Raw genomic sequence first — 26,312 nt, forward strand, 5'->3', positions numbered from 1 at the left:
TGGAAGGTCATCTCATTCTTTATCAACAAGATAGGCTAAAAATGTTAGTTTGACATTTAAGGAACATAGCACAGCAAATCACCTAGCACATGCATAAGTTCTTTAATGACACTTTTATGGGGTATTTTTAAATTTATGTTACAGGATCCCAAGGGAACAGACAGACACTTGATTCCAGACCTTACAAACCCCACTGACATAAAAGATAAAATTTCCAAAGTGCATCAACTGTGAAAATTCTGTTTTACAAAAGTTACTGAAGGCTTTACAGAAAGAGAAATTAGAAAATTTTTATTAGTGAATGCACAAGCCATCTGCTTTTCTTGCAAAAGGAACATCCCAACCATACAACCATTTTAATGTGTAAGACCTGAATTTGTATGTACAAAATGTTCCAAAAATTTGTTGCAGAGTTAAAAACATTACCATTTGATTCATATATTCACCTACTTCAGCCAATCTGAAAGGTGCAGTCTCCCTCTGCACTTTGGTTGTCCTATCACAGGATAAAGTGCCAATTACATTTAGATATTCTCCACTTGCCAAGCCTGTGTTTTGTTCTGGAGCCATAAGAAACTGATACCATGATGAAAATCAAATTATTCTTTGAGGGTTGTGAAAGTCATAGTATGTGTGTAGTGCAAAAGAAATCAGAATAGCCATTCTTAGAAGGTATTTCCTAGGTGAAGGATGATCAAATACCTAAGAAGACTTTTAGGGATTAACTGAGATTCCATTGATTAACTGCAGATGTGTCACCCTGGTTATATTAGACAATTCCAGGCAGCTACATTCAGGAGACACTGATTTTTTTTTCAACAAACATTTGTTTTTACCCTTTATCTGAACTAACAGTTCCTTCTATAATGCCTGCATGACAGCAACAATTCCTTTGTTTTCCTTGTTGGGTCTCAGAATTTACTCACCACATGTTATATGAGTAACTAGACACAGATTTGAGGAAATAAGTTATATAAATGCACGCTTACCAGCAGGTGCAGAACGTGAGCAGTGAAGTTGAAAACCATGATAATCAGCACATGATTCACTGAATTTGCCTTCCTTAAAATCTGGCTTGAAATTCTTTTTGCTCTCAATCTCATCTGAAGAAATCTTATCCAGTTCAATTATCCCAGCTGACATTTTGATAGTTTCAGTAGACATCAAATTAAAAGCAAAGCTGAATTAAAGGAGAGGCCAGTTTTAGTTCAGCTTCCCCAAACTTGCAGTTTGAAAATAACTTCCTATCACAAAAAAAAACCCAACAGTCTCCCCAGACTGGAAAAGTCCAAAATGTTCAGGTTCTTTTTTCATTAAATCAATGACAGAAAAACTGTATTTCCATGAATCTGTTCTTCCAGCTCTGGAGCATCTGACAAATATTGCAGCTCTTCTCTAAAACCAAAAGCTACTACTTTTGAAAGTTCTTCTGTTCTTGCAGTGACAACAACATTATGATATTTCTGAATAGCTGCCAGAAAAACAGCAAGGGTAAGCAGAGATATTTGTATGCCTGCTGAGTTGTGGACTTCCTAACTTAAGGCGTCCAACTCACATTTTTTTCCCCACTGGTCCAGCTGGGAGGGGCTAATACCAGTGGGAACAAGGACATCCCAATCCATTCTGGCATCCTGCCTTGTTACTTGTGCCACAGTTATGCTTCCTTAGTGAACCCTCAAGTCATTGTGTGGGGTGTGTGCAGGAGGATAAATCACTAAAATCTATGCAATTCCTTGAAAATTAGTGAGAAATGCTTCTCAGTTTCTCCACTTATTATTTTAGAGCACAAAAATGCTTCTTTCTAGGAAAATATTAAGTAAGGGTAATACCAAAGGAAGTGGTTTAATCTTTCAAGCTTTTTTATTATTATTTTCATTTCCTTAAATGCAATTAAATCTCACCAGAAGTCAAAACATGGAAATGATCCATCTCTTTCTGAGCTGTCCCAGCAGACTGTGAGCACTCTAAGCAGTGCCAAAGGAGTCACCCCCTTGGACATGTTGGGAGGCTTGCAGAGCAGCCAGGCAGGGGCAAGGGGATGCTCTCTTCATTGAGAGGCTTGGAATCACTCTGCCAACCCAGAAATTCCTTAAAAATAACACAGATCATAAAGCATGAACTATTTATGGGGAAAATTGCCAAACCTGAGCTACAGAAAAGGTGATGTGCAATTTGCCAGCTGTTAGCTTGCTATCCCTTTCTTATTTTCTCTTTACACAGTGAGAAAGAGAAGTGAACAATGCAGAGGAAAAGAAAAGATCTATGCAGCCATGCAGCTTTAACTAAACAGTCCCTTGTCCTGCAAAAACAGGACAAATCCAAAATCCTAAACTCGACTTGAAAAACATTGAAATGTCTGGTTTAAAATAAGTCAGGTTTTAAACTGAGCTGCTGATGGTGGTATCCTCAATAATCTCAATACAAGCAGTGACCAGGTGGAGGTTCCATGTGCTAGCACTAGAAATATATCCTCAAACAGGACCCAGTTATATTAAAAAAAATTACATCTATTTACCAGCAGGATACTTCTTTAAATATTTAAGGGAATTTCTGTGAGGTAATATCTAGATGGATTATGATCACAGCAAGGAACCCAATTATAAGGCAAAAGGGCTAATACTAATAAGTAGAGAAACACAGAAATGGGACTGTAAAAATCAATCACAGGGGAAGCTTACCAAGGAGACCAGAAATATGTGACAGTCCTGTTTTCATTTCACTTCAATTAATGCACATCAGGGGCAGGAAAAGCTTGGTGCAAGTGTCACAACACTAAACAAAACTTTAGAAAGGGTTATATAACAGGAAAAACAAACAAGTGTGTCATTTGGAAGGCAAACCCAGCATGGCTTACACCAAGAAAAGGAAAAGGGAAAAATATCAGACAAAACTGATTGCATCTTTTTTTAAATAGCCCTCTATTCCAGTTCTTCTTAAATATGTAAAGTCTGGTTATGTCATTATTGCTGGCTGAAGTAATCTTACTTGGTCTTTTGAAAGAAACTTCCCCAAATGAAAATGGTTGCTAATTTTTCAGAAATTTTGCAGGAGGTAACAGCCCTATCAATTGACACTACCAAAAATAAAAAAATAATGTTAAAAAAAAATCCACCACTTAAATTGCACTTCTCTGCTCATAAAAATGTAAAAATGCATTTTACATGGAGTTGTTACATAAATGAGTCCAGTGTGGCAAAACTTGTAAAGAAAGAAGCAGCTTAATCCTCTAAAGGCAGAACACCACAAATGCCCAGAGGGTGGATCAGTTGTCCAATATTCAGTGTCCCAAGAACTTTATCTTAGCTTTTGCTGGATTCTGTTAACTTTTCCTGGATATGTGAGCAGTTTCACTGCCTGTACAAACCTTTATCTGAAGGGTTTAAGTTTCTCCAGTAACATAATTATCAATGTGATTTTTTTTTTCTCATTATTATGATGCTGCTGTTAAGTTTCCCATGTAACTCTGAATGTATAAATCAGTCAAGGGCATGCTGAGTCTTCAGCAATCTGTGACTGTGTGACACCCTGGTCACTCAAACCAAGATTCTTTCACTCTGGAAAGGGGCAAAGGAGAAAAATGCCAACCAGATATTCTCAAGAGGTAAAAATACACAAAAGTTTACTGGCAAAAAAGAATAAATACAACCTGACATCACTTATCACAGCATAGACTTAGCCCATTAAACACAGAAAACCTTATAACCATTTGATGTTACATTCTGTGAGAAAAGGGTTAGAAGAAGAAAAGAAGAAAAACAAAAAGACTGGAAAGATACAGAAAGACAGACATAGCTAGCAACTCCTGGGTTCCAGCAATGTAAGGCTCCAAGATGAAGGGAGGGTTAAAGCCAACCAACTCTGCTGCAGAGTAAGGGACATACTTTAAAAGGTGAGGAAATATCTCAGTAATTTCAGTGTTTTCTCACATTTTGTACATTTCTGTGTTAAGGAAACTTCCCATTCTGACCACTCAGGAAGTAGTCTTGCAGTCACACTCCCACTACCAGAGACTTTAACTGGTGGGACTGAAGCCTCTCCACAGTGGGCAATGCCAGGGAGCCTTGTGGGTGCTTTGGCTGACTCCCTACACACCCCACTCTCACACAGTCACACCAGGTCTCCTTACCTGTTCAACACCAGATTTTCTACAATATAGTTTCAAACTGTTCCATTAAGCAACTTAGTCATGCCAGAGAGACACAGAAACAGCTCGAGCTGGGTGCCTCTGAGGAAGGACCCTAAACAGACAAACCCCTTGGCTTTTAAGTCCTCCATTCTTGCTGTGTCCATCCACCTAGGTAGCACAACTGGTCTTCATGCCCTTTGCTATCCAGCTCCTGTCGTGTCTCTCTGTGTATTCCTCAACACAGGTGTAGAGGACACAATACTCTCAGCAGAGGGAAAGGCCAGCAGCAGCAGCATTATGTCCAGAAACCTTTTATGCAGAAGAAATTCAGTGGAAGTATTCAATGTTGGAACTCTACTCCAAATTTTGAACCTGGGGGGGTCCCTTTCCTTAGGAAGGGAAACGACTATTCCTATTGCTGCTGCTGCTGCCCATCAGAGATAAAGGCCATCAAAATGTTTCTGTCCTGAAAACTTTGTGGGAGCAATCCTTGGACATATTAATTATTGGATATGTTATTCAGATTTTGATGGCAGTCTCTTGGATGTGTTTGAAAGTGCTTTACCATGGGAAAGAAAGTGTCCAGCCCTAGTATTAGAAAGCTACAGCTTTCTAACCTGGCACAGCTTTCTAACCTGGCACATTGTGGAAGCAAGCCCTGGATTGCATTCAGTAGTTGAGTACAGCTACAAATTTCATTTGTTGAAATTGAAACCAAGCACATTTCTGTCCTGACACATTTTGTTTGAGTTATTAACTTTGGATCTGCACTTTGAGCTGCTCAGCTAGCTGTGGTACATTTCCTGGTTTTGCAAATAAACATTGCCATCTCGTGGAACTGTTGAATGGTGACAGAGGGAGACAAAAAGCCAAGGGCTTTTTCTCCTAGCACCTTTGTGTGGGAGCAGTAAACGAAGGCATTCAATTTTGGATCCTGGTTCTGCAAGACTGAAAGAACAAGATCCTGCATACATCTGGGAAGGAAAGGGAATCGTCTTATTGTTGGCAGTGCAGTTTGTAGGCTGAAAAAGAAGGGTTCAATCCAGCTCAACTTGCTCTTTCTTCTGGGAACTTTTTCTGTGGGACTAGTTGCTGAATGTTTTTAGTTTTTAATTTTGTAACTGGTCTCTGCAAGAAAATCTACAAGTGTATGTAGGGCTGAAGATGAAAACACATAGACCTGTGTGTCGTGCAGTTTATAAGCTGTGAGAGGAAAGTGAAAAGCTCTGGATTTTTGTTCTAGGACATTTAGTATGGTAACACTTTACTAGACCTTTTAAGTTTTGAAGCTAAGCTCTGCAACAGTACTTCAGTCCAGTAGGAAACAGCATAGCTCTGTTGCATGTCTAACTGGCTTTTTCTAGCTCTCTTCCTTCTCTCCTTTTGTCTTACTCTGTGCCTCTCTTTCTTTTCCTACTTCTCTTTGCCTGGACCTTTGGGGAAAATAGCATTTCATACATCTCAAGGTTTTTCCCAGTTGGGCTAAGTTTATGCTAGGTAAATGCTAAATTAACACTGAGTACTGCTAGGATAAGTAGTAGAATGTTGAATTCTGTGTTGTATTTCATTCTTTGCCAAAGATGGTTGATTTTTGAGCTTCTGCTTTTGTTATTCTTGCCAGTAAGCTGTAGTGTGATTTTCACCTCTTTCACCAATCTGGTGGGGATTTCTCCTTTGCTCTAAGAGAGAGCAATAGAACCCTGAGTTAAACCACTGGATCTCAGTGTCCAGGGCTTAACAGGTGGACAGTCAGATCCAGACACATCTCAGTGAGATTAAGGACCTGATCAACAATCAGTAAAGGGAAAAATTCTGTTGCTGGATTGACATCTACAAAGGTTTTGATCAGATTCTGACTGTGTCCTAAACTAGCAACTGACTAAGGGTTAGAGATACTATTTTACTACCATGCAAATATTACTTCTAATGAAGAAACTGAGGAGAGAGTTTGACATTGCCTGCTACAGCTGTTCTTGGGCTCAGTCAGTGGTCAGGGGGGCAGTCCCTGGCTGCACCTTACCCTGACAAGTGGGGTCAGCCCTGTCCTCTCTGGTTCCCTGGATGCTCCTTTGTATCCCTGCTCCTGCCAAGGCTCCTTGCGTCATTCTAGGGGTTAAAGTGACATAAGGCAAATGCACAGTAACTGTTGCTCTAACAGAGTAAAAAGTATAGCTGGAAGCACCTTATCAAGACAAGAATTGGCTCACTGGAGCACTGAATTGTAGTGGCAGTCACACTGGCTTGTTCCCAGATCTTTGTTTATTTACCATTTAAAAGACAGGATGACAGCCAGCTGCTGGCTCTGTGAGTATGCTGTGTTTGCAAAAGGCTCTGCAAGTGGTAAAAGAGTATTCTTAAATATATTAATGACCAAAACATTGTAGGAATAACATCAGCTCCTTCCATGGTGTGGAGGGTCACCTCACAAACAGAGACAGAGACACAGTACAGGTGTTTCATGCATTCTTTGCCTCTGTCTTCAACACTCACTCCACCCTTCCCAGTGAAAAACACGGATTAACCCATTGGACACTTCAGAGCCCAAAATAGTGCAAGCCCTGCTCAGCAACAACCAAAGCCTCCCTGTGCTATCCACCACATCCCATCCTGAATCCAAACCCAGCTCTGTGCCACTTACTGAGTAGAAAGGAACCCTATCCCTGTCAAATCCAGACCAGTGCAAACACTCACACAGCTCTTGGGGAAAATCCTAATTTATTTAACACCTCCTGCTCCTCAGATCTGACCTGCCACCACATACACATTCCTCATGTTTGGTGGCCGTCTTGGGGCAGCTTCCCGGAGATGGAGAAACCTCCTGGGTCTCTTGGGGCTCATCTCTGCCACCAAGCAAGGAGTGTTCCCAGTTGGCACAGCTGGCACAGCGTCCTGGGAGCCGTGGGGTGACAGCTGGGGGCTCCAGGATACTTTCTGCTGCACCAGTTTCTCCTCCTGAGAATGCTTCACAGGATCAGGCTGCGCTGCCATTTCTCCTTCTGGGCTTTCCCAGGCTACGTCAGTGCTGAGGAATGCGCCGGGGTGGTTGATGTCCTTGGCTCCAAGGGAGCTGGCAGAGCTGTCCATGGAGTAACTGCTGTCCTCAGGCCAGCAGGTCTCACTGAGCCTCGGGGAGGGAGGAAGGCTTTGATGACTGAGGCTCTCTGAGGGAACAGAGATTCCTTGAAGGTGCTGATTTTCCAAGGGCTGAAGGTTTTCATAAACAGGGAGGCTTTCAGACAGAGGGAGGATCTCAGAGGGCTGGAAGCTGTCGGAGGGTGGGGAAGGTCTTGAAAGGCCGAGGCTCTCAGAGGGATGAAGTTTCTCACAGACAGGGAGGCTCTTGGTGGGAAGAAGGCTCTCGGAATTGGAGAGGCTCTCAGAGGGAAGAAGGTTCTTGGAATCGGAGAGGCTCTTGAAGGGATGCAGGTTGTGGCAGACAGGGAAGTTCTCAGAGGGAAGAAGGTTCTCGGAGATGGCAAGGCTCTCAGAGGGAATAAGGTTCTCAGAATCCTGAAGGCTCTCAGAGGAAGGCAGGCTGTAGGCAGGAGGGAGGCTCTCGGCAGGCTGGAAGCTTTCACAGAGAATGGAAGCTCTTGGAAGGTCAGTTCCTTCAGAGCAACACACATTCTCTGAGATAGGCAGCCTCTCAGGGGGAGAGAGCCCCTTGGAAGGAGGTAGGCTGCCAGGTTGCTGGAAGCTGTCACAGAGAACAGAAGCTCTTGGAAGGTCAATTCCTTCAGAGCAACACACGTTCTCTGAGATGGGGAGCCTCTCAGGGGGAGAGAGCCCCTTGGAAGGAGGGAGGCTCTCAGATTGCTGGATGCTGTCACAGAGAACGGAAGCTCTTGGAAGGTCAATTCCTTCAGAGCAATGCTTGTTCTCTGAGACAGAGAGGCTCTCAGCAGGAGAGAACCCCTTGGAAGGAGGGAGGTTCTCAGAGGGCTGGAGCTTCTCGCATGGCTGGAGGCTGTCAGAGGCAGTGGAGGCTCCCGGCAGGATAGCAGATCTCTGACAGCCTGATGTTCTCTTGTGGGTGAAGGATTTCCAATGGAAGGAAATCCTTGAAAGGGTGGGAGCTCTCCCAGGGATGCAGATCCTAGGTGTGAGCAGCCTCTTGAAGCGACGGAGGCTTCTGGAGGAGCTGCACGAGCCACAGCAGGGCAGGTGGCCTCGCTTCACCAGCTTCTCCAGTTGTGCCCACAACACCTTCCACATCCCAGAATAAAGTGGCTCACGTGTCCCATTGCATGCCCACAGTAACAGCATCATTTCCTGCAGCTCCTGGGCCACAGCCAGGCAGGGGCCGCAGCTGCAGGGGCTGTCCAGGGGGCTGGCGGGAGCACGTGGCCGCTTGCCAGGGGTCACCCGAGGCCTGGAGCACCTGGGAGCCACACGGGCTCCTCGGCTCCTCCATGAGCCTCTGGGCAGAACCTCAGCATGCTTACGATTCTTTACGACACTTCCATGCTGCCTCCATGGCATCCAGTGGCCAACGGCCCACCAGATAGCCACAGCAGCCAGCAGCAGGAAAAGTGCAGACATGACGACACTGACGGCGCTCATGGCTCCAGGGCGTAGCATCGCGACTGCACTGGCAGCTGCGCCTGCTGGCCCCTCTTATATAGCTGAGGCACGGCTTTGTGACCTCACAGTGCCGTGGGCCAGCAGAGCCCTGTGACATGGCAGCCCTGCCTCACACCAGTCAGAATTTGCCTGTGAGATTTTTCAGCCACAATGAAATCCACAGTGAAAAGTAGGATTATAATCAATGAAAGAAATTATGCTGAACACCAGGAGAAGATGTTCTTATTTTGAAACATGAATTGTGTACAATAAGGGAATTGCATATAATATGTAACTAACTATACTTTTCCTTGTATAGCTAAATGTATTGTTGCCTGAATGGTCATTGTCTGTTGGACTGCCTTGTCATTGTTTGCTAGCAGCCAATCTTAATAAGCACGGTAACTGTGAAGAGGTATAAGAGCAGCAGCAGAGAATAATAAAAAACTTTTACTTCTTATGGCTCTGGATTACAAGTGTGTGTCTCATTATGTCTGTCTCAAAAAAGAGACGGGTTTGTGAGAGCAGAGCAGAGAATGGACAAATCAGCTCCAGCAGGGTGACAGCTCCGTCCTTATATGTACAGAATATAATAGAAATGTAACCCAGCAGTGAACCCAAAGCCTGTGGCAATAATTCATGGCAATAACTGCACTTTTTTCTCCTGAGGTTTCTGGCAAAGGTAGACCCAGAATGTCTTTGGGCCCAGGCAGAAGGAGAAGCAGCAAATGGAGTTGGGAGAGTTTCTGTGAGTCCCTACGAGATCATGATTTTCTCAAATACTTCCAAATAAGTCTGAATAGGAAAACATGGTGACATTTTGCACATGAGGTTTTTGTGTCAAAAAAACAAGATGATTTGATGAGAGATTGTCGGATGTTGAGGGGCATTGGAATTTTTTCTCCAACCCTGTTACTAAGCAACAAATAATTGGCTGATTAGAGCCATCAAGTCTTTTGTAAGAGACAAAAGGGTGTGCTAGGTGGGGCAGGGGAAGGAAGCAGCCAGCCGTTTGAGACTGGCACTCGTTCTGTCAGACACCTGGAGGAAAGGGACTGCTCTTCGCTTCTGGCTGCAACCGCAGGAGATCCAACTGTGCTCTGTCTTCTCCTTCTGACTGGGTGAGCTTTGATTCAACCTCTTTCCCACTGGGAAGTGCACGTTTTCCCGGATGCGTTTCTCGCAGCAGCTGCCGGGGAGTCCGGCTGTCCCTGCCACCCACCCTGCTTCCACCGCACAAGACTGCAGCGTCTGCCATGACTGCAGAGTCCTTGCTGCCTCGCTGGCTAGCCGGGGAGAGCCAGCCCTTGCCCCCCTGCCGCCCTGCTCGTCGCTCCAGGCTGCCTGCCTGCCTGCTTTCTCAGCTCCCTGCCATTACCAGCTGTGTGAGGCTGGCCTGACCCTGCGCCACAGCGCCACCTGCAGCGGCTTGGCAGGCATCGCAACAGCCCTGGCCCACCGGGAGCTCAACAGCGCCCCTGCTGCTCGCGACAGTGATTACACCCCAAGGGAAAGGGATCGGCAGCTCAAAAAGTCATCTGCTATTGGTTTTCTGGTTCTTTTTGTGGTTGCTATAATTGGTATTGCTTGTTTATAGATACTAGTAAAGAATTGGTATTCCTTTTCCCATACCTTTGCCTGAAAGCCCTTGATTTCAAAATTAAAATAATTTGGAGGGAAGGGAGACCACATTCTCTGTCCTAAGGGAGGGTTCCACCTCTCTTAGCAGGCACCTGTCTTTCAAACCAAGACAGAGATTTGTTGAAACCTAGAAATATGCTTATGTTAATATTTGTTAATACTTGTCAGAAGACTATGAATGGTAAGTGAGGAGCTGAATGACACAAGCTGGAAAACATCTGGGCATGTGATTTGATTTCACAAGGTGTTAGAGGCTGCTGTCTCTAATGTCCACATGTCAGAAGAGCTGGATCAATATCCTTCAGTGGAAAGGGAAGGTTGTCTTGTGTTCCTAGCTTTACAGCAGCTTGAGTTTTGCCCAAGGAAGGGTGTGCTGGTTTTGCTGCTGTGTTCAGCCAGAATAGTGCTGTTTGGCAGCTCCTTGAAGAAGCAGCAGAAACCTGGATTGCTGTCCCTTGGATTGCCTTGCTGTCCAAGACAAGGACTAAAGATGAGTGCCAGAGCTCCCAGCACTGCCTTGGAAGTCAGGAGTGACTGTCATCTTATGTCCTGGTTCTGCTTAGGAAATTGCTCAGGTGTACACCTAATGGTTTTTTGATATCCTTTGACTTTCTGGGTGGAAGTAAAAGCATCCTTCCTCTCCCTGCTTTCTGTAATTCCACGATCAGTCATTACTCTGTTATGGCAGCTAATTATCCTCTGGAATGGGCAGAGGAAATGCTGCCTGAAGTGTGGTTCCACAGCAGATGTGAGCAAGCTTTCTGCAGAGGTTCAAACAGCTTGTGACTTACTGAAATACTGAGGCCTGAGCAGCAGCCTTGAGCTGAAGTTGATCTCTGAGTGAACCTTCAAACCAGGTGTTGTATGTGTGTTCTCTCATTAATGAAATCCACAGGATTATTACTGCAAGGATCTCAGTATCTGCTCATTAAAAAAAAATGTGTATTGACCTTTCTGTACTGAGAAGCTGGACAAGGCCCTGAAATCAACCCTGGGGCCTTGTTGGGAGATCCATGGTCTAAGGCAACTCCCTGGGATGCTCCCTGAGCCCTGGCCAGGCTTTGGGAGAAACCCAGGAGGAGGCTGAAGCCAGATGTTCCCACACTGGAAGTTGTGTGATCTTGTTTATTGCACACTGTCCAAGCTGGGCTCTGTCCCAGCACAGTCAGAAGCCTCTTTGCCTGCCAGTGGATTCATCTGCAGGAATTCCCAGTTCTGGCAGGGGCTCTCCAGTGCTTGGCTGTGACAAGGTGTCAGCGACTGAAATAGTTCATGCCTCAAACTTTGATATAAAGTTTTGCTCATTGTAACAAAAAGTGTATAAAGAAGCTACAATCAAAAAAACCTCCCTGAAGATACCTGACTGGGACTTTGGACTGAGTCAAACTGCTGAGATTAGATAAAGGGAAACCTATTGTTCAATCATCTCAAGCTGAGGGAAAGGTATGCATACACAAAGGCCAAAGCCACCAGCTGTGCTGAGAATCATCCCTGGCTGAGTTTGGGGTGGGGGCAGAGCACAGCTCACAGAAGCCAGGTTTACACAAACTGGCCCAGCTGTGGAACCCCCAACCTCACTGGCTACATCCATGGGACTTTCACATGAGAGGCAGCTGAGGGGGAGTCACAATCCATCACAGACCCCCCAGAGTGCTAGGCCTGGCACCACAGGAGTGCAGGTGATGCAAGCAGAGTCTGCTGCTAGAGGCTGCCCCTCCCCTGGGGGGACATGCCTAGACATTGCCCCTGGTCTGACTGTATATTAACCCATGGCATCCTGTGCTTTTGGGGGGACCATCACCACCAAGGAGACCGGCTGGAGAGGGTCAACGCAACATCGTTGGGATCCACGGATGGTGATATTTTCTCTTTCCCTCTTTCTGTCCCCCCCACCTCTTTTCTTACTTCTCTTTTTCTCTCTTTTCTTCCCTCTCTCTCTCATAATTTCTCTTAAATAAAACCCATACTATTGACTGGCATATGGTCTCGTTTGTATCTTAATTTGGGCAGAGGTATTTCAAAAGAACCTTAATAATTGGATCATAACATGCTCACAACCCTGATTTGTCTGCTTGGGCTGCTCAGGGATGTGACACTGAATATCCTACAGAAAACAATTGGCCAGGAGCCAAAGGTCAGTGAGGCATTTTGTGAGATTGTGTACAAGGAATAACGGAGGAGGGGATGAAATTGGCTATTTTACAGGGAAGCATGCTTAGAAGAGGAATGGCCTGAAGTTGAGTCAGGGGAGGCTTAGGATGGATATTAGAAAGAGGTTCTTCCCCCAGAGGGTGGTTGGGCACTGGAACAGGATCCCCAGGGCAGTGGGCACTGCACCAAGACTGGCAGAGCTCACAGGAGTGATTTGAACAATGCTCTTGGGCACATGGTGTGACTCTTGGAGATGGTTCTGTGTGGGGCTGAGAGATGGACTCTGTGACCCTTGTCAATCCCTTCCAACTCAGCATATTCTGTGATTCTCCTGGATTCTTGAAGCCAGTGTTCATAGAACCCTGGAATGGTTTGGTTTGGAAGAGACCTGAAAGCTCATCTTGTTCCACACCCCTGCCATGGGCAGGGACACCTCCCAGTAGACCAGGTTTCTGCAGCCTGGCCTTGAACACTTCCAGAGATGGGACAGGAGAGCTGTGGTTTGGGTACAAGGAATTTAGACTGGGTAGAAAGGTGGTTCATCATCTCTGGTGTCTGGAACTGCTGATGGCTACCAGCTCCCATGGGATTGTGCCCCACCAGTGAGGTCCCCCTCAGCTCCCTGGTGTTACAAGGCCAAACATGGCATTTGTGGAGCTGAAAAATCTCCAAAAGTGCACAAAAATTGGACACAACAGGTGCAGTGTTGCTCTGTGGTTGCTGTGGGGAAACCCCAAAGCCCTGTCGCTACCTCAGGGTGAGATCATCTCCTCTGGGCAATTGCCTCGAAATTCAGAATCTCAGAGAAGAGATAACAACCCACTTTGGGCTTTGTCACTCTCCTGGGGCTCCAAGTGTCCCCACATCCCCAAATTACATGGAATAACAAAGGTGTTTGCTGACAAGGGTATATTTTCAGACTCCTTTCCGGAGTTCCAGGGAGGTGCACCTAACATTCACCTCCAAGAGCATCAGGAGGAAAGCAGAGAGTGCAGAGATGTAGGAGAAGATCATCCTGGAGAACCGTGAGCAAGGACAGCGCATGCTGAGCCACCCATCTCCTCTTGTTTTCTCTTGCCAAGAAGAAACACCTTCAATTTTCATCTCAGGTCCTACCTGGAGGCTCCTGGGCTCCAGTTCCTCATCGTACTCAGGGCTTAGCACCAAATGCAGGTGATGCACAGCAGGTGTGTGGTGAGGACACCCCGTTGGAATGCTTGCTCTGGAAACTTCTCCTCACTGACCACAAAGGGCTCCTGGACAAGGACTGGAATATTTCCTGTAAGGAACACTTGTGGATCTTACCACTGCTGATATAAGGCACATCTAAAAGGTGATTTTTAAAATATTTTTCCCAAAATATTATTTTCAGGAGGAGGTTGCTCGGCTTTGTGTGTTGCACATTTTCATTTGAAGGCTGCAGGACCAGGGCAAAGAGCTGGGAAAACCTTTTAGAGCCAAAAGAGTGTGTCCAGGAGGGAGGGGAGGCTTCATAGTCAGGAAGTTTTGGATGCCCCTGGATCCCTGGAAGTGTTCAAGGCCAGGTTGGATGGGGCTTGGAGCAACCTGGTCTAATGGAACATGTCCCTGCACATGGAGTGAGGGTGGAATGAGATGGTCTGCAAGTCCCTTCCAACCCAAACACTTCTGGGATTCTGTAGAAAAGACAGACAAAACAGGTGTTTGGCAGATGTCAACCAAGGATGAATAATCAATTCTGTGCTGTCTTTTACAGGTTTTATTGGGTTTCTCCATGTTACAGGTTGTGCTGGATGATCTCAAAGTCCCAGACTGAACACACACAGGGGATTAAAGGCAGCACCAAGGTAAAGCTACTCAGGGTTGTGTAACCAACAGCTTCTCCCTAACTGTGCCTTGACTTCCGCCCAGGTTTTTCTAATTGATCTGTACCTAAACTCTCACTTTAGATCCTGTAGGGTTATCTCCAAGCAAATCCCACCGGAAAGAGGGTTTTCCTCCTGGAAAAAATGTCCAGCAATGAGTTCACAGAGAGAACACACTTTGAAGGAATGTCAGGATGGAATTGCACCCAAGCAACAGAGTTCATCTTGGCAGGGTTCACCGAGGACCCGGCGACTCAGGTTGCCCAATTCCTGCTGTTCCTGCTCATCTACCTTGTCACCATCCTGGGAAACCTGGGGATGATTGCCTTGATCAGAGTCAGTCCCGTGCTCTGCTCCCCCATGTATTATTTCCTGGGCAACCTGGCATTTGTGAACCTCTGCACTTCCACCCTTGTCACCCCCAGAATGTTGGTTGGGGTTTTGTTGAGGAAGGAGGGAATCACTTATGCTGGGTGCATGGCTCAGGTGTCCAGTTTTGCCTTTTTAGTGATCAGTGAGTGCTCTCTGCTGGCTACAATGGCCTATGATCAATATGTGGCCATTTGCCACCCCCTGCTCTACCCCCTTGTCATGTCCCCAGAGCGCTGCTTCCGCCTGGTCACTGGGTGCTACCTTGTGGGGCTGACCAATGGTGTGGCACAAACCATCGGCATGTCCAGCTTGTTCTTCTGTGGCTCCAGTGCCATCCATCTGTTCTTCTGTGACATTTCTGTGCTGATCTCACTCTCCACCTCTAACAACATCTACAGCCTCATCATCCTGAGGACTTCAGCATATGTGTTTGGTGTTCCCAGCCCCCTGGTGGTCCTGGTGTCCTATGTGGCCATCATCTCCACCATCCTGAGCATTAGATCAGCCCAGGGCAAGCGCAAAGCCTTCTCCACCTGTGCCTCCCACCTCATCACTGTCACCACCTTCTATGGGGCATTGATTTTCATGTACTTAATCCCCAGGTCACACACCTCCAGAACAGGAGATAAATGGGCTGCTGTGCTCTATACCATGGTGACCCCCATGCTGAACCCCTGGATCTACAGCCTGAGGAACCAGGAGGTGAAGGAGGCTTTGAGAAGACTCAGGGACATAAAATAAGCTTGGATGTTGTAACATAAGGACTAAATAAAATGGAGATGCTGGTGATATCCTGGGAGGTTTGTTAAATATCTCAGAGGAACATTTTCGGTGTCTTTTGCACTTTGACTTAGATGGTGTGCTGGTTGATTCAATATCAGCTGAGAGGAGCCTTTTCACTCCTATTTTGGTGTTTGGATGAGGTTTGGAGCAGCCTTGTCTAGTGGAAGGTATCCCTCCTCTTGGCAGGGCAGCAGAACTGGATGAGCCTTAAGGTCTCTTCCAACCCAAACCATTCCCAGATTCTGTGAAAGGTTTGGTGTTAATGTTTTGGTGCACAAGTATTGCACATGTGAAAAAAAGCAAAAATCCCCCAATTAGTGTATTTTCTCACCCTGTGCCAGGTCCATGCTGAAATCCAGAGTGATGGGGCTCTCCTAGAGAGATGGAATGACTAGGGATGGAGGAGAAGCTCCTCAGTTAGGTTAAATCAAGCCAGGATCAATGTAGTTTGCTGATTTGTTAATGACACACATTTCACAGGCACTCAGGATCAGTCAGCTGAATCCTTTGTCCCCAAAGCCTATTGGTAATTCCCTTGTTAATATTTAATCCAGCTGCCTGGATAAAACCCCTGAGCTGTTCATGCTCCTGTTCCTCTCTTTTTGGCTCTGCTGACCCCCATGGCAGTGACCCCAAATGTCCTCAACTCATGTCCCCAGATGTGGAGGCAATGTCCTCAAATTGCACCAGCAGAGGTTTAGGTTGGATAGAGGGAAAAATCCTCCATGGAAAAGGCTGTCCAGCCCTGGAACAGGCTGCCCAGGGCAGTGGTGGAATCCCCATCCCTGGAGGCATTTAAAAGCTGTGTGGATGTGGTACCTGGTGACATGGATTAGTGGTGGCCTTGGCAGTGCTGGGGGAATGGTGGGACTTGGTGATCCTAGAGGATTTTCCAGCCTAACCAATTCCCTGACTCTGTGATCAGGACCATGAAGTGGGACCTCTGTGTGCAACTCCTGCTGTTCTCCCACCCTTCTGATCCTCTGTAACTGTCCTACTCATGGCATTGCTTAATTTAGGTGCAGGGAAGATTGTACATCTTTTCTTTCAATAAAATGAAATGTTGAAGGATGGCTTCAAGACCACGGTCACGGATCCTTAGAGGGCTTGTGTGAGCAAAGCCAGTGCTAGCTGAAGGAAGCCATACAGGCCAGAGCAGTAAGATAAATGCTGACAGGACAGGAGCCCAAGGACAGAGTGCCCTTGAGCTGTGGGAAAGTACCATGGGAAAAGTACCGTAGAAAAACTTGAGATTAAGAAAAATTAGGAGGAACCCTGAAATTGTGAGGATGGAATGCAATGGTATGCAGATTGTAACCTTTGTGCTTAACCAATGAAATAGTGACTAGTAAGTATAAGCATTTGTAACAGTATATAAGCCACGCATACAGTGAAATAAACGGAGCTTGCTTATCACTCATATTGAATTGTCATCTTACTTCCCTCGCTGCCGGCAATGAAAGATTATTTTAATGTTTTATTTAAAACATCAAACCTCCATAAGTATTAAGAAAACATTAAGACACTTAAACCATAAACCCCAGAGCAACTCTCCGTCTTCCAGGGCCTTACAACCATTGTTTGGTGATAAGATATTAAATAATTTTTAAAAATATTTGAAAAATATTTAATATCTGATTAATATTTTGAGAAGCCATTCAATGGCTTTGTGTCCAACTGGTCTTAACTTGACCATCACCTGACTTTTTAATACCAAGAGACCAATTTCTCTTTTTAATACCAAAAGACAAATTATATATTTCAGGAGATTAATTTAAATATTTTAAGATTAGATATATTTTTGAGAAAAAAATTAAATACAAGTTTTCTTTATATAGATAAAGAAATGTATATATTAAGACTTTCTACACATAAATCTGCATATATATATAATTACATCTATACAAAGAAGTGGGACATAAAACCTCACACTTCCATTGAACTTTCTGAAAGTAGTGGCATTTATTTACCAGTGCAAGTCTCTTCCTTATGCAGCTATTTCCAAAGTCATTAATTTCCAAGGGAAATTTCCTGTGTGCCACCACAGAGTGGGCAGTGACCAAACTCAAGGCCCAAGGATGCTCAAGGAGCTGAGAGCCATCATCTGGCATCTCCCATGGTTTCTGGTGGAATTTCCCACCACTGCTCTCTGTCCTGTCATTTGGATCATATTTTGGTTTTATTATTAAATTGGTTTTGCTTAGTTTTGGGTAATTGTGTGGTTTCCCCTTGTGGCAGGACAGACACCCCCCCCCCCCTTCTCTCTCTCCCTGATTGCTAGCCAAGATCGATAGCTCAGATTAAGTCAATGGCTTAATCCTGACTATCAGTGCTGGCGTCTGGAACTCAGAGCGAGACACTGAGAAAATGTGAATAATTTTCAGGTGACCGCAAATACACACTCTTTTCCCTGTAAAACACCACGAAAAACTCAGTAAAATCAGAAGCTTTCTACAGCGTGAAGAAATACCTTCTCCCCAGGTCTGGACGCAGCCCTGCAATTACTTCCCTGGGATTGAGTGAGAAAATCTTAATGTATTCCAGCTCCAAAAACTGGATTTGGTGAGATCATTCAGTTTCCTAAATTGTATTATTCCGGCTAACTTATAAGTACCTTTCTTAACTTGCATTATCGTTCAAGCAAGCATTTCTTGCGTTTTTAACTATTTTTATAGTTCAAGCAAGGTTTTACCCCATAATTGCATTTTTAGCTACCATAGTGTTGCAATTATGTATTCATTGTGTGTCTATGTATGTCAATCTGTTCTATGTTTATATGTTTATTATGTTCTGTGTCAAATAAATGGTATTTTTAGACAAATCAGCCAGATATCAAAGAATCTTGTGAACGGGACTAAGTCTTGGGGAACTAGCTGTCTTAAAGCCTGTCAAACTGCAAAAGCACATAAATCTCCTCTCTCCCATGCAAAACAAAATGGCGTAGTCGGCAGGATATCTGGCGTACGATTTAAGAAATTAACAGCTAAAGAGCTAACATCTTATTTTACGGAGGCACAAAAATTCACATAGCTATGAGTAACTATATTGTGTAGTATATGAGTGTTTAGCTTCTTTGTTCTGTTATCTCTTACGTCTAACAAACCATTTTATATGAAACCTAAATAAACCATCATGACACTGGGTATAGAGAGTGCTGGTCGCTCTAAAAATATATTAAATGCCAATTGCCAAAGGCCTAGGTAATCAGCAAAAAATCTATCAGCCCTCTGTCTATAAGCAAAATGTGTAACAAACAATCTTCAGCAAAAACTTACAAAACACAGATGTTACACTCTGCTGGCGATAAACTAGCTTAAAATGAGGAAAAACCCTCTGATGAAATTACATGAAGCACAAAACTTGCTAAAAATTAACGAATCTCTCATGTACTTGCTTTATATCTAAAAATTGCATGTAATTAGTAAACAGAAATGATAAAAGAAATTCCAGAGTTAATAACCCCGCCTGGGAATAAAATTATGAAATTCAGAAAAACTCTGATGAAAATTAATGATTCAAATGTTAAATTGAATCCTCACAAAAGCATAAAAACCCCTATCTCTAAAAAGAAGAAGAAAATCTCTTTAGCACAAACAGTGTGTGGGGAGGAAGCGGGGAAACAAACTCCTCCGTTTCAAAGAAAAAAAAAAAAAACGTCTTAGCAAACTTCCAACCCCCTCTCCCCCATCTCTCTCTCTCTCTCTCTCTCTCTCTCTTGCGTTTCTACATACCTTTCACAAACCTCTAATTCCTGGATTTACTAATTTCTTCCCGTATATTATCAGTACGCTTTAAAATCTCTGGCGTGTGTATGTAGTGTGTGTGAAAATGTATAAATTAAATCATGTCGACATGTATCTCGGGGACGCCTGTATGATATAAAAAGGTGTGAATGTGAGAGTGAAGCAAGAAAGAATGAGTGTTAAAAACGGGTTTTTTTTTTAAAATGCTACATCTTCCTGGCTTTCTGTATACTTCTTTCTGTATACCTCTAACATCCTCTTAAAAACTCCTGTGCCCTTTTTGTGCTAGATTTTAGCAGTTGCAAAGGGAAACATAATTTCTTTTTACTTTACCTGTTTGGTTTAGCTATTAGCTGAAGCTCAAAATCGAAAAAAAAAAAAAAATCCAAATAAACTGAGTTAAAACGCATCCAAATGACCACACATTGCAATAATTTTGCAAATCTATCCCAAATCGAGATTGTACCAATGATGCTAACAAATGCTCGAGGGCCCATGGCCTAAGTAGCTGCTGATTCTTATAACTACCAGCATAAAACCAACTCCCAATGAGTGTTTCCCCTATAACAAATCTGGTTTTGCTGAGAGCAAAACTCTTATTTCCTCGCAAACCGCTCTGCACTGCCCCCGTCCGACAGCAATAAAAATAGCGACGTATTTCCAACTATAAGCCAAAAGGGGAATAACAATTCTCAAGAAAACATATCTATTATTGCTTAAATCGTGTTGATTTCATTGCTCTATTAACCTTGAATGTTTAAGTATACTTTCACCAGATAAAAGCTAGGTGTACCTGAATGAGAAAGAAAAGCTACTCAAGCAACAAGAGAAGAAATCTTGTCAAGCAACAAGAAAAAGCTGTTTACTACCTACACAGCTAAAGAAATGAATTAAACCTCCTGAACTCCTGCAAGCAAAGAAGCCAGCTCCAAACAAAGAAACCATACTGGACTGCATAGTAACTAATGAGTTTACTGTAACTAAAATATTCATTGTAATATTATTTGCATTTTTCTCATGCTTACAAGTTATTATTTACAGTAAGGCATTATGGCTAATCAGCCATCTCAACAAAATTGTAACAAAACCCTAATAATTGTTAAAGCCTCTGTATATACAGATGTCTAAAAACACCAAAAGTAGCTTCACACCAAAAAATGAAGTTACCTAAATGTATCTGTCAAATTATAGTAAAAATCTATTCCAAGTGTCATTCATATCTAAACATAGCTAAGACAAGCATGTTAACCACACACTAGTGTGCCTATTCCAAACAATATAAAACACTACTAGCTTTGTAAAAATAAAGCTAAAAAAATTTTCTAATATTAATGTTCATTAATGATATAAATTATATACCAAAAATTTGCAAAAATTAGAACCAACAAAAATATATAGATCAAATGATGACCATCTTCTCTAAAAAGAAAAGCCTCAAAAAGAAAACCTTATTTAGTACTGTTAGAGTACTAAATGATTCAATGATCTTATTATTTCAAATAATGTTTTTGTGTATATATATACATCTTATCTAATTTCTACAAGTATTACCTTAGTATATCTATAATTCTGATTGTCACAGTGAGAAAAATTTCATCCTAAAATATAACTCAAATTACAGAATCAATTTTGATTCTCCCAAAATAAAATATAAATTCCCAAATGGAATTATAATCCAAATGATTAAAACAATTAATTTTCATAACATCTTTAACTCCCCTGAGACAATCAAATCAATTAATATGTGTATGTGTATTACTTTAAAATATTGTAGAATTGTCTAACATTTAACATGTTAAGCAAAAACAAGTGAAACACTGAAGAAGATGACTGAACTAAAAACCACAAAAGAAGTAAAAGAATCGCCAACCACTGGCTACTCTTCTTCGTTCCTGATTTGCATCACATCCTCCTATGACCTTGAGATTCAAGGGGTAGAAATAATCTACCCTACATGAACTTATATCAACATAACTAACTTGTTAAATTGTCTCCAATTACTATAGACATTCTAAAGTTAATGTCATATTTTATGATCTCTTAGTTGTTACTACTGATGTTTCTTTTATATATATATTGTGTTACATAATCTACTACATAAACCCATAAACTGAAGCAACAGCAAATGCTTCCTATTAACATAGACAACGTTCCATTAAAGAATAATACAATTTAGAAACAAATATATACTAAAAATTTAACAATAATACCTAAATTAAAAAACGTGAGTGCGTTTTATAGCATGGAGGCAAGAGACACCTGCACTGTCACTTCATGAAGTAAGAGTTGTGTCTTTGGGTCACAGGGGTGGATTGTGGCAGGACAGACACCCCCCCCCCTTCTCTCTCTCCCTGATTGCTAGCCAAGATCGATAGCTCAGATTTAGTCAATGGCTTAATCCTGACTATCAGTGCTGGCGTCTGGAACTCAGAGCGAGACACTGAGAAAATGTGAATAATTTTCAGGTGACCGCAAATACACACTCTTTTCCCTATAAAACACCACGAAAACTCAGTAAAATCAGAAGCTTTCTACAGCGTGAAGAAATACCTTCTCCCCAGGTCTGGACGCAGCCCTGCAATTACTTCCCTGGGATTGAGTGAGAAAATCTTAATGTATTCCAGCTCCAAAAACTGGATTTGGTGAGATCATTCAGTTTCCTAAATTGTATTATTCCGGCTAACTTATAAGTACCTTTCTTAACTTGCATTATCGTTCAAGCAAGCATTTCTTGCGTTTTTAACTATTTTTATAGTTCAAGCAAGGTTTTACCCCATAATTGCATTTTTAGCTACCATAGTGTTGCAATTATGTATTCATTGTGTGTCTATGTATGTCAATCTGTTCTATGTTTATATGTTTGTTATGTTCTGTGTCAAATAAATGGTATTTTTAGACAAATCAGCCAGATATCAAAGAATCTTGCGAACGGGACTAAGTCTTGGGGAACTAGCTGTCTTAAAGCCTGTCAAACTGCAAAAGCACATAAATCTCCTCTCTCCCATGCAAAACACCCCTCTAAAATAAATCATGAGGCACAGAGGAAGGAAGGAAGAACAAATGGTGGGAACTACAGTGAAGCTGAGCCCAGAGGCCAGCAGGAGAGGCAGGAATGCTGACCAGCAGCAAATATGGGGTAGAAGTATTTACAGCATCCCAGAATTATTTTGGCTGGAAAAGCCCTTTAAGATCATGGAGTCCAACTGCTAAGCCAGCAGTAACCCATGTCTGGGTTCAGCCTGTAGGTGGGAATTTCATCTCAGGGGTGAGAGCTGAGAGCCTCTTGCAGAGCCTAAAGGGGCTCCAGGAGAGCTGCAGAGGGACTCTGGGCAAGGGTCTGGAGTGACAGGATGAGGGGGAATAGCTTCACACTCTCAGAGCATTTAGATTGGGTATGGGGAAGAAATTCAGAGCATTTAGATTGGGTATGGAGAAGAAATTTTTCCCTATTGTGAGGCTGGGGAGGCCCAGGCACAGGTTGCCCAGAGAATCTGTGGCTGTCCCTGGATCCCTGGAAGAGTTCCAGGCTGGGTTGGACAGGGCTTGGAGCAGCCTGGGATAGTGGGAAGCATCCTTGCCCTTGGAAGTGGGTTGGAATGGGATGAGTTTTAAGGTCCCTCCACACAGTCACAATCCCACCACACTGACCCTGCAGCTCTTTGTCTCCTGGATGTGGCAAACAAAGCAGCTGGAGAAGTTCACTTTGTCTTTAACAAGGAAGAAAGTTTCTCCATGGTTTCCCCTTGCTAATTAGTCTCTCGTGGCTCATTAAGAAGGATGACAGAAGTTGTTTAAAAGCCCTCTGAGAAGCTTCCTTGATGATTAGGAAACTTTCTTGGCAAAGCCCAGAAGATCTTGTTAAGCTGATGATTCCTTGAAGGGTGGTTGGTCTCCCAGGATCACTTCTTGCTCTGGGAATGGAAACAGCATCACTTGTAGTGGAAATAGCTGTGAGCACCTGGATGGTGGCACCTGGAGCTCAGGGCCCACTGGTGGGATGGTGGTGGGATCTGGAGCTCAGACCAGCTGGTGGGCTTTCTTAATTCTTCATTTCAACCTGACAATCTTAAACTGAAGGAGAGTGGACTTACATTGAATAGTGGGGAGAAATTCCTCCCTGTGAAGGTGGTGAGGCACAGGTTTCCCAGAGAAGCTGTGGCTGCCCCATCCCTGGAAGTGTTGTAGGACAGGACTTGGAGCAACCTGGTCTAGTGGAAGGTGTTCCTGCCCATGGCAGGGGGTTGGAATGGGATGAGCTTTAAATTCCCTTCCCACCCAACTTTGATATCGAAAGTCTCTCTCTTGCCAAGCCCTTTGTCATGTAATTACATTTATTCCAACTCTTTTAATCCAGTCCAGATTCACCTTTCCCTGGTAGAAGCCCCCAGCCCTAAAACATCTCTTCTCATGCTGTCTGTTTCCAGAAAGGATTGACACTGTTCACCATCTATTTACTTTTCAAAAGGAATTTAATTCTTTTTGTGGGGCACAATAAAAAGAGAATTGTCAAATATATTAAAGGTAAAAAGAGAGTGTGGAAATAACATCAGCTTCTTCCAGAGTTTAGACTGTGATCTCACTAACAGGGACAGAGACACTGTACAGGTGTTAAATGCATTCTTACAGGTGTTTAGTGCATTCTTTGCCTCTGTCTTCAACACGCATCCCTCCATTCCCAGTGGCAAACATGTATTGTCCCATGGGACACTGCAAAGTCCTTGAGGTAGGCAAGCCCTGCTCAGCAGAAACCAAACCACCCCTGTGTGATCCACAGCATTCCCATCATGAATCCCAATCCAGCATGTGCCAGCTATTGGGAAGTCCTGAACCCTATCCCAGTCAAAACCAGAGCACTGGGAGCACCAGGAGCACTCCTTGGGAAATCCTGATTTCTGTAGAACAGAGGCATTGCAGAAGTTGTTGAGCTGCTAACAGAAACCTCTTCCTAGCCCTCAACAGCCATGTCTGGAGAGCTCCCAAGAGATAAAGAAGCTTTAACTCCCTTTGTCTCTGGAGAATCTTCTCAGGCACAGAGTAGTGGGTGTTTCCTATCGTCACTTCTGCATTGTCCAGGGAGCCATGGGGAGAACACTGGTGGCACCAAGAATCCTTTCTGATGTGCCTCATGCTCCAGGGAATGCTTCACTGCAACAGGCTGAGCTCCTGTTTTGACTTCCACACTTTTTCTGACCATGGTTATCTTTAGGGATGAGCCACGTTCACAGATCCCTGAGGGAGGCAGGGCTGTGACAGCACAAAGGAGCTGAGCGCCAGCGTCAGGCAGGGCTGGGATGTCACAGGGCTCAGCTGGCCCACGGCACTGTGAGGTCACAAAGCCGTGCCTCAGCTATATAAGAGGGGCCAGCAGGCGCAGCTGCCAGTGCAGTCGCGATGCTACGCCCTGGAGCCATGAGCGCCGTCGGTGTCGTCATGTCTGCACTTTTCCTGCTGCTGGCCGCTGTGGCTATCTGGTGGGCCGTTGGCCACTGGATGCCATGGAGGCAGCATGGAAGTGTCGTAAAGAATCGTAAGCATGCTGGGGTTCTGCCCAGAGGCTCACGGAGGAGCCGAGGAGCCCGTGTGGCTCCCAGGTGCTCCAGGCCTCGGGTGACCCCTGGCAAGCGGCCATGTGCTCCCGCCAGACCCCTGGACAGCCCCTGCAGCTGCGGCCCCTGCCTGGCTGTGGCCCAGCAGCTGCAGGAAATGATGCTGTTGCTGTGGGCATGCCATGGGACACGTGAGCCACTTTATTCTGGGATGTGGAAGGTGTTGTGGGCACAACTGGAGAAGCTGGTGAAGCAAGGCCACCTGCCCTGCTGTGGCTCGTGCAGCTCCTCCAGGAGCCTCCGTCACTTCAAGAGGCTGCTCACACCTAGGATCTGCATCCCTGGGAGAGCTCCCACCCTTTCAAGGATTTCCTTCCATCGGAGATCCTTCACCCACAAGAGAACATCAGGGTGTCAGAGATCTGCCATCCTGCCGGGAGCCTCCACTGCCTCTGACAGCCTCCAGCCATGCGAGAAGCTCCAGCACTCTGAGAACCTCCCTCCTTCCAAGGGGTTCTCTCCTGCTGAGAGCCTCTCTGTCTCAGAGAACAAGCATTGCTCTGAAGGAATTGACCTTCCAAGAGCTTCCGTTCTCTGGGACAGCATCCAGCAATCTGAGAGCCTCCCTCCTTCCAAGGAGCTCTCTCCCCCTGAGAGGCTGCCTATCTCAGAGAACGTGTGTTGCTCTGAAGGAACTGACCTTCCAAGAGCTTCCATTCTCTGTGAAAGCTTCCAGCCTGCCGAGAGCCTCCCTCTTGCCTGCAGCCTGCCTTCCTCTGAGAGCCTCCCCATCTCCGAGAACCTTGTTCCCTCTGAGAACCTCCCTGTCATCAAGAACCTTATTCCCCCTGAGAGCCTCCCCGTCTCCGAGAACCTTCTTCCCTCTGAGAACCTCCCTGTCTGCGACAACCTGCATCCCTTCGAGAGCCTCTCCGATTCCAAGAACCTTCTTCCCTCTGAAAACCTCCCTGATTCCGAGAGCCTTCTTCCTGCTGAGAGCCTCCTCATCTGTGAGAGCCTGCAACCCTCTGAGAGCCTCGACCTTTCAAGACCTTCCACACCCTCCGACAGCTTCCAGCCCTCTGAGATCCTCCCTCTGTCTGAAAGCCTCCCTGTTTATGAAAACCTTCAGCCCTTGGAAAATCAGCACCTTCCAGGAGCCTCCGTTCCCTCAGAGAGCTTCAGTCATCAAAGCCTCCCTCCCTCCCCGAGGCTCAGTGAGACCTGCTGGTCTGAGTACAGCAGTTACTCCATGGACAGCTCTGCCAGCTCCCTTGGAGCCAAGGACATCAACCACCCCGGCGCATTCCTCAGCACTGACGTGGCCTGGGAAAGCCCAGAAGGAGAAATGGCAGCGCAGCCTGATCCTGTGAAGCATTCTCAGGAGGAGCAAGTGGTGCAGCAGCAAGTATCCTGGAGCCCCCAGCTGTCACCCCACAGCTCCCAGGATGCTGTGCCGGCTGTGCCAACTGGGAACACTCCTTGCTTGGTGGCAGAGACGAGCCCCAAGAGACCCAGGAGGTTCCTCCATCTCCGGGAAGCT

The 26,312-nt window shown here is 44.7% G+C and overlaps 1 protein-coding gene across 1 annotated transcript; it reads left to right on the top strand.

Moving 5' to 3' along the window:
- The first annotated feature begins 14,511 nt into the window (after positions 1-14,511).
- LOC146436809 (olfactory receptor 5AN6-like) lies at positions 14,512-15,438 on the top strand. Its single transcript, XM_085063916.1, has one exon. It carries the CDS (start codon positions 14,512-14,514, stop codon positions 15,436-15,438), a length of 927 nt encoding a protein of 308 aa, XP_084920042.1.
- The last annotated feature ends 10,874 nt before the right edge of the window (positions 15,439-26,312 follow it).

This window comes from Lichenostomus cassidix, chromosome 5, assembly GCF_008360975.1.
Source record: "Lichenostomus cassidix isolate B80296 chromosome 5, HeHo_3.0, whole genome shotgun sequence".
Lineage (NCBI taxonomy): Eukaryota > Metazoa > Chordata > Aves > Passeriformes > Meliphagidae > Lichenostomus > Lichenostomus cassidix.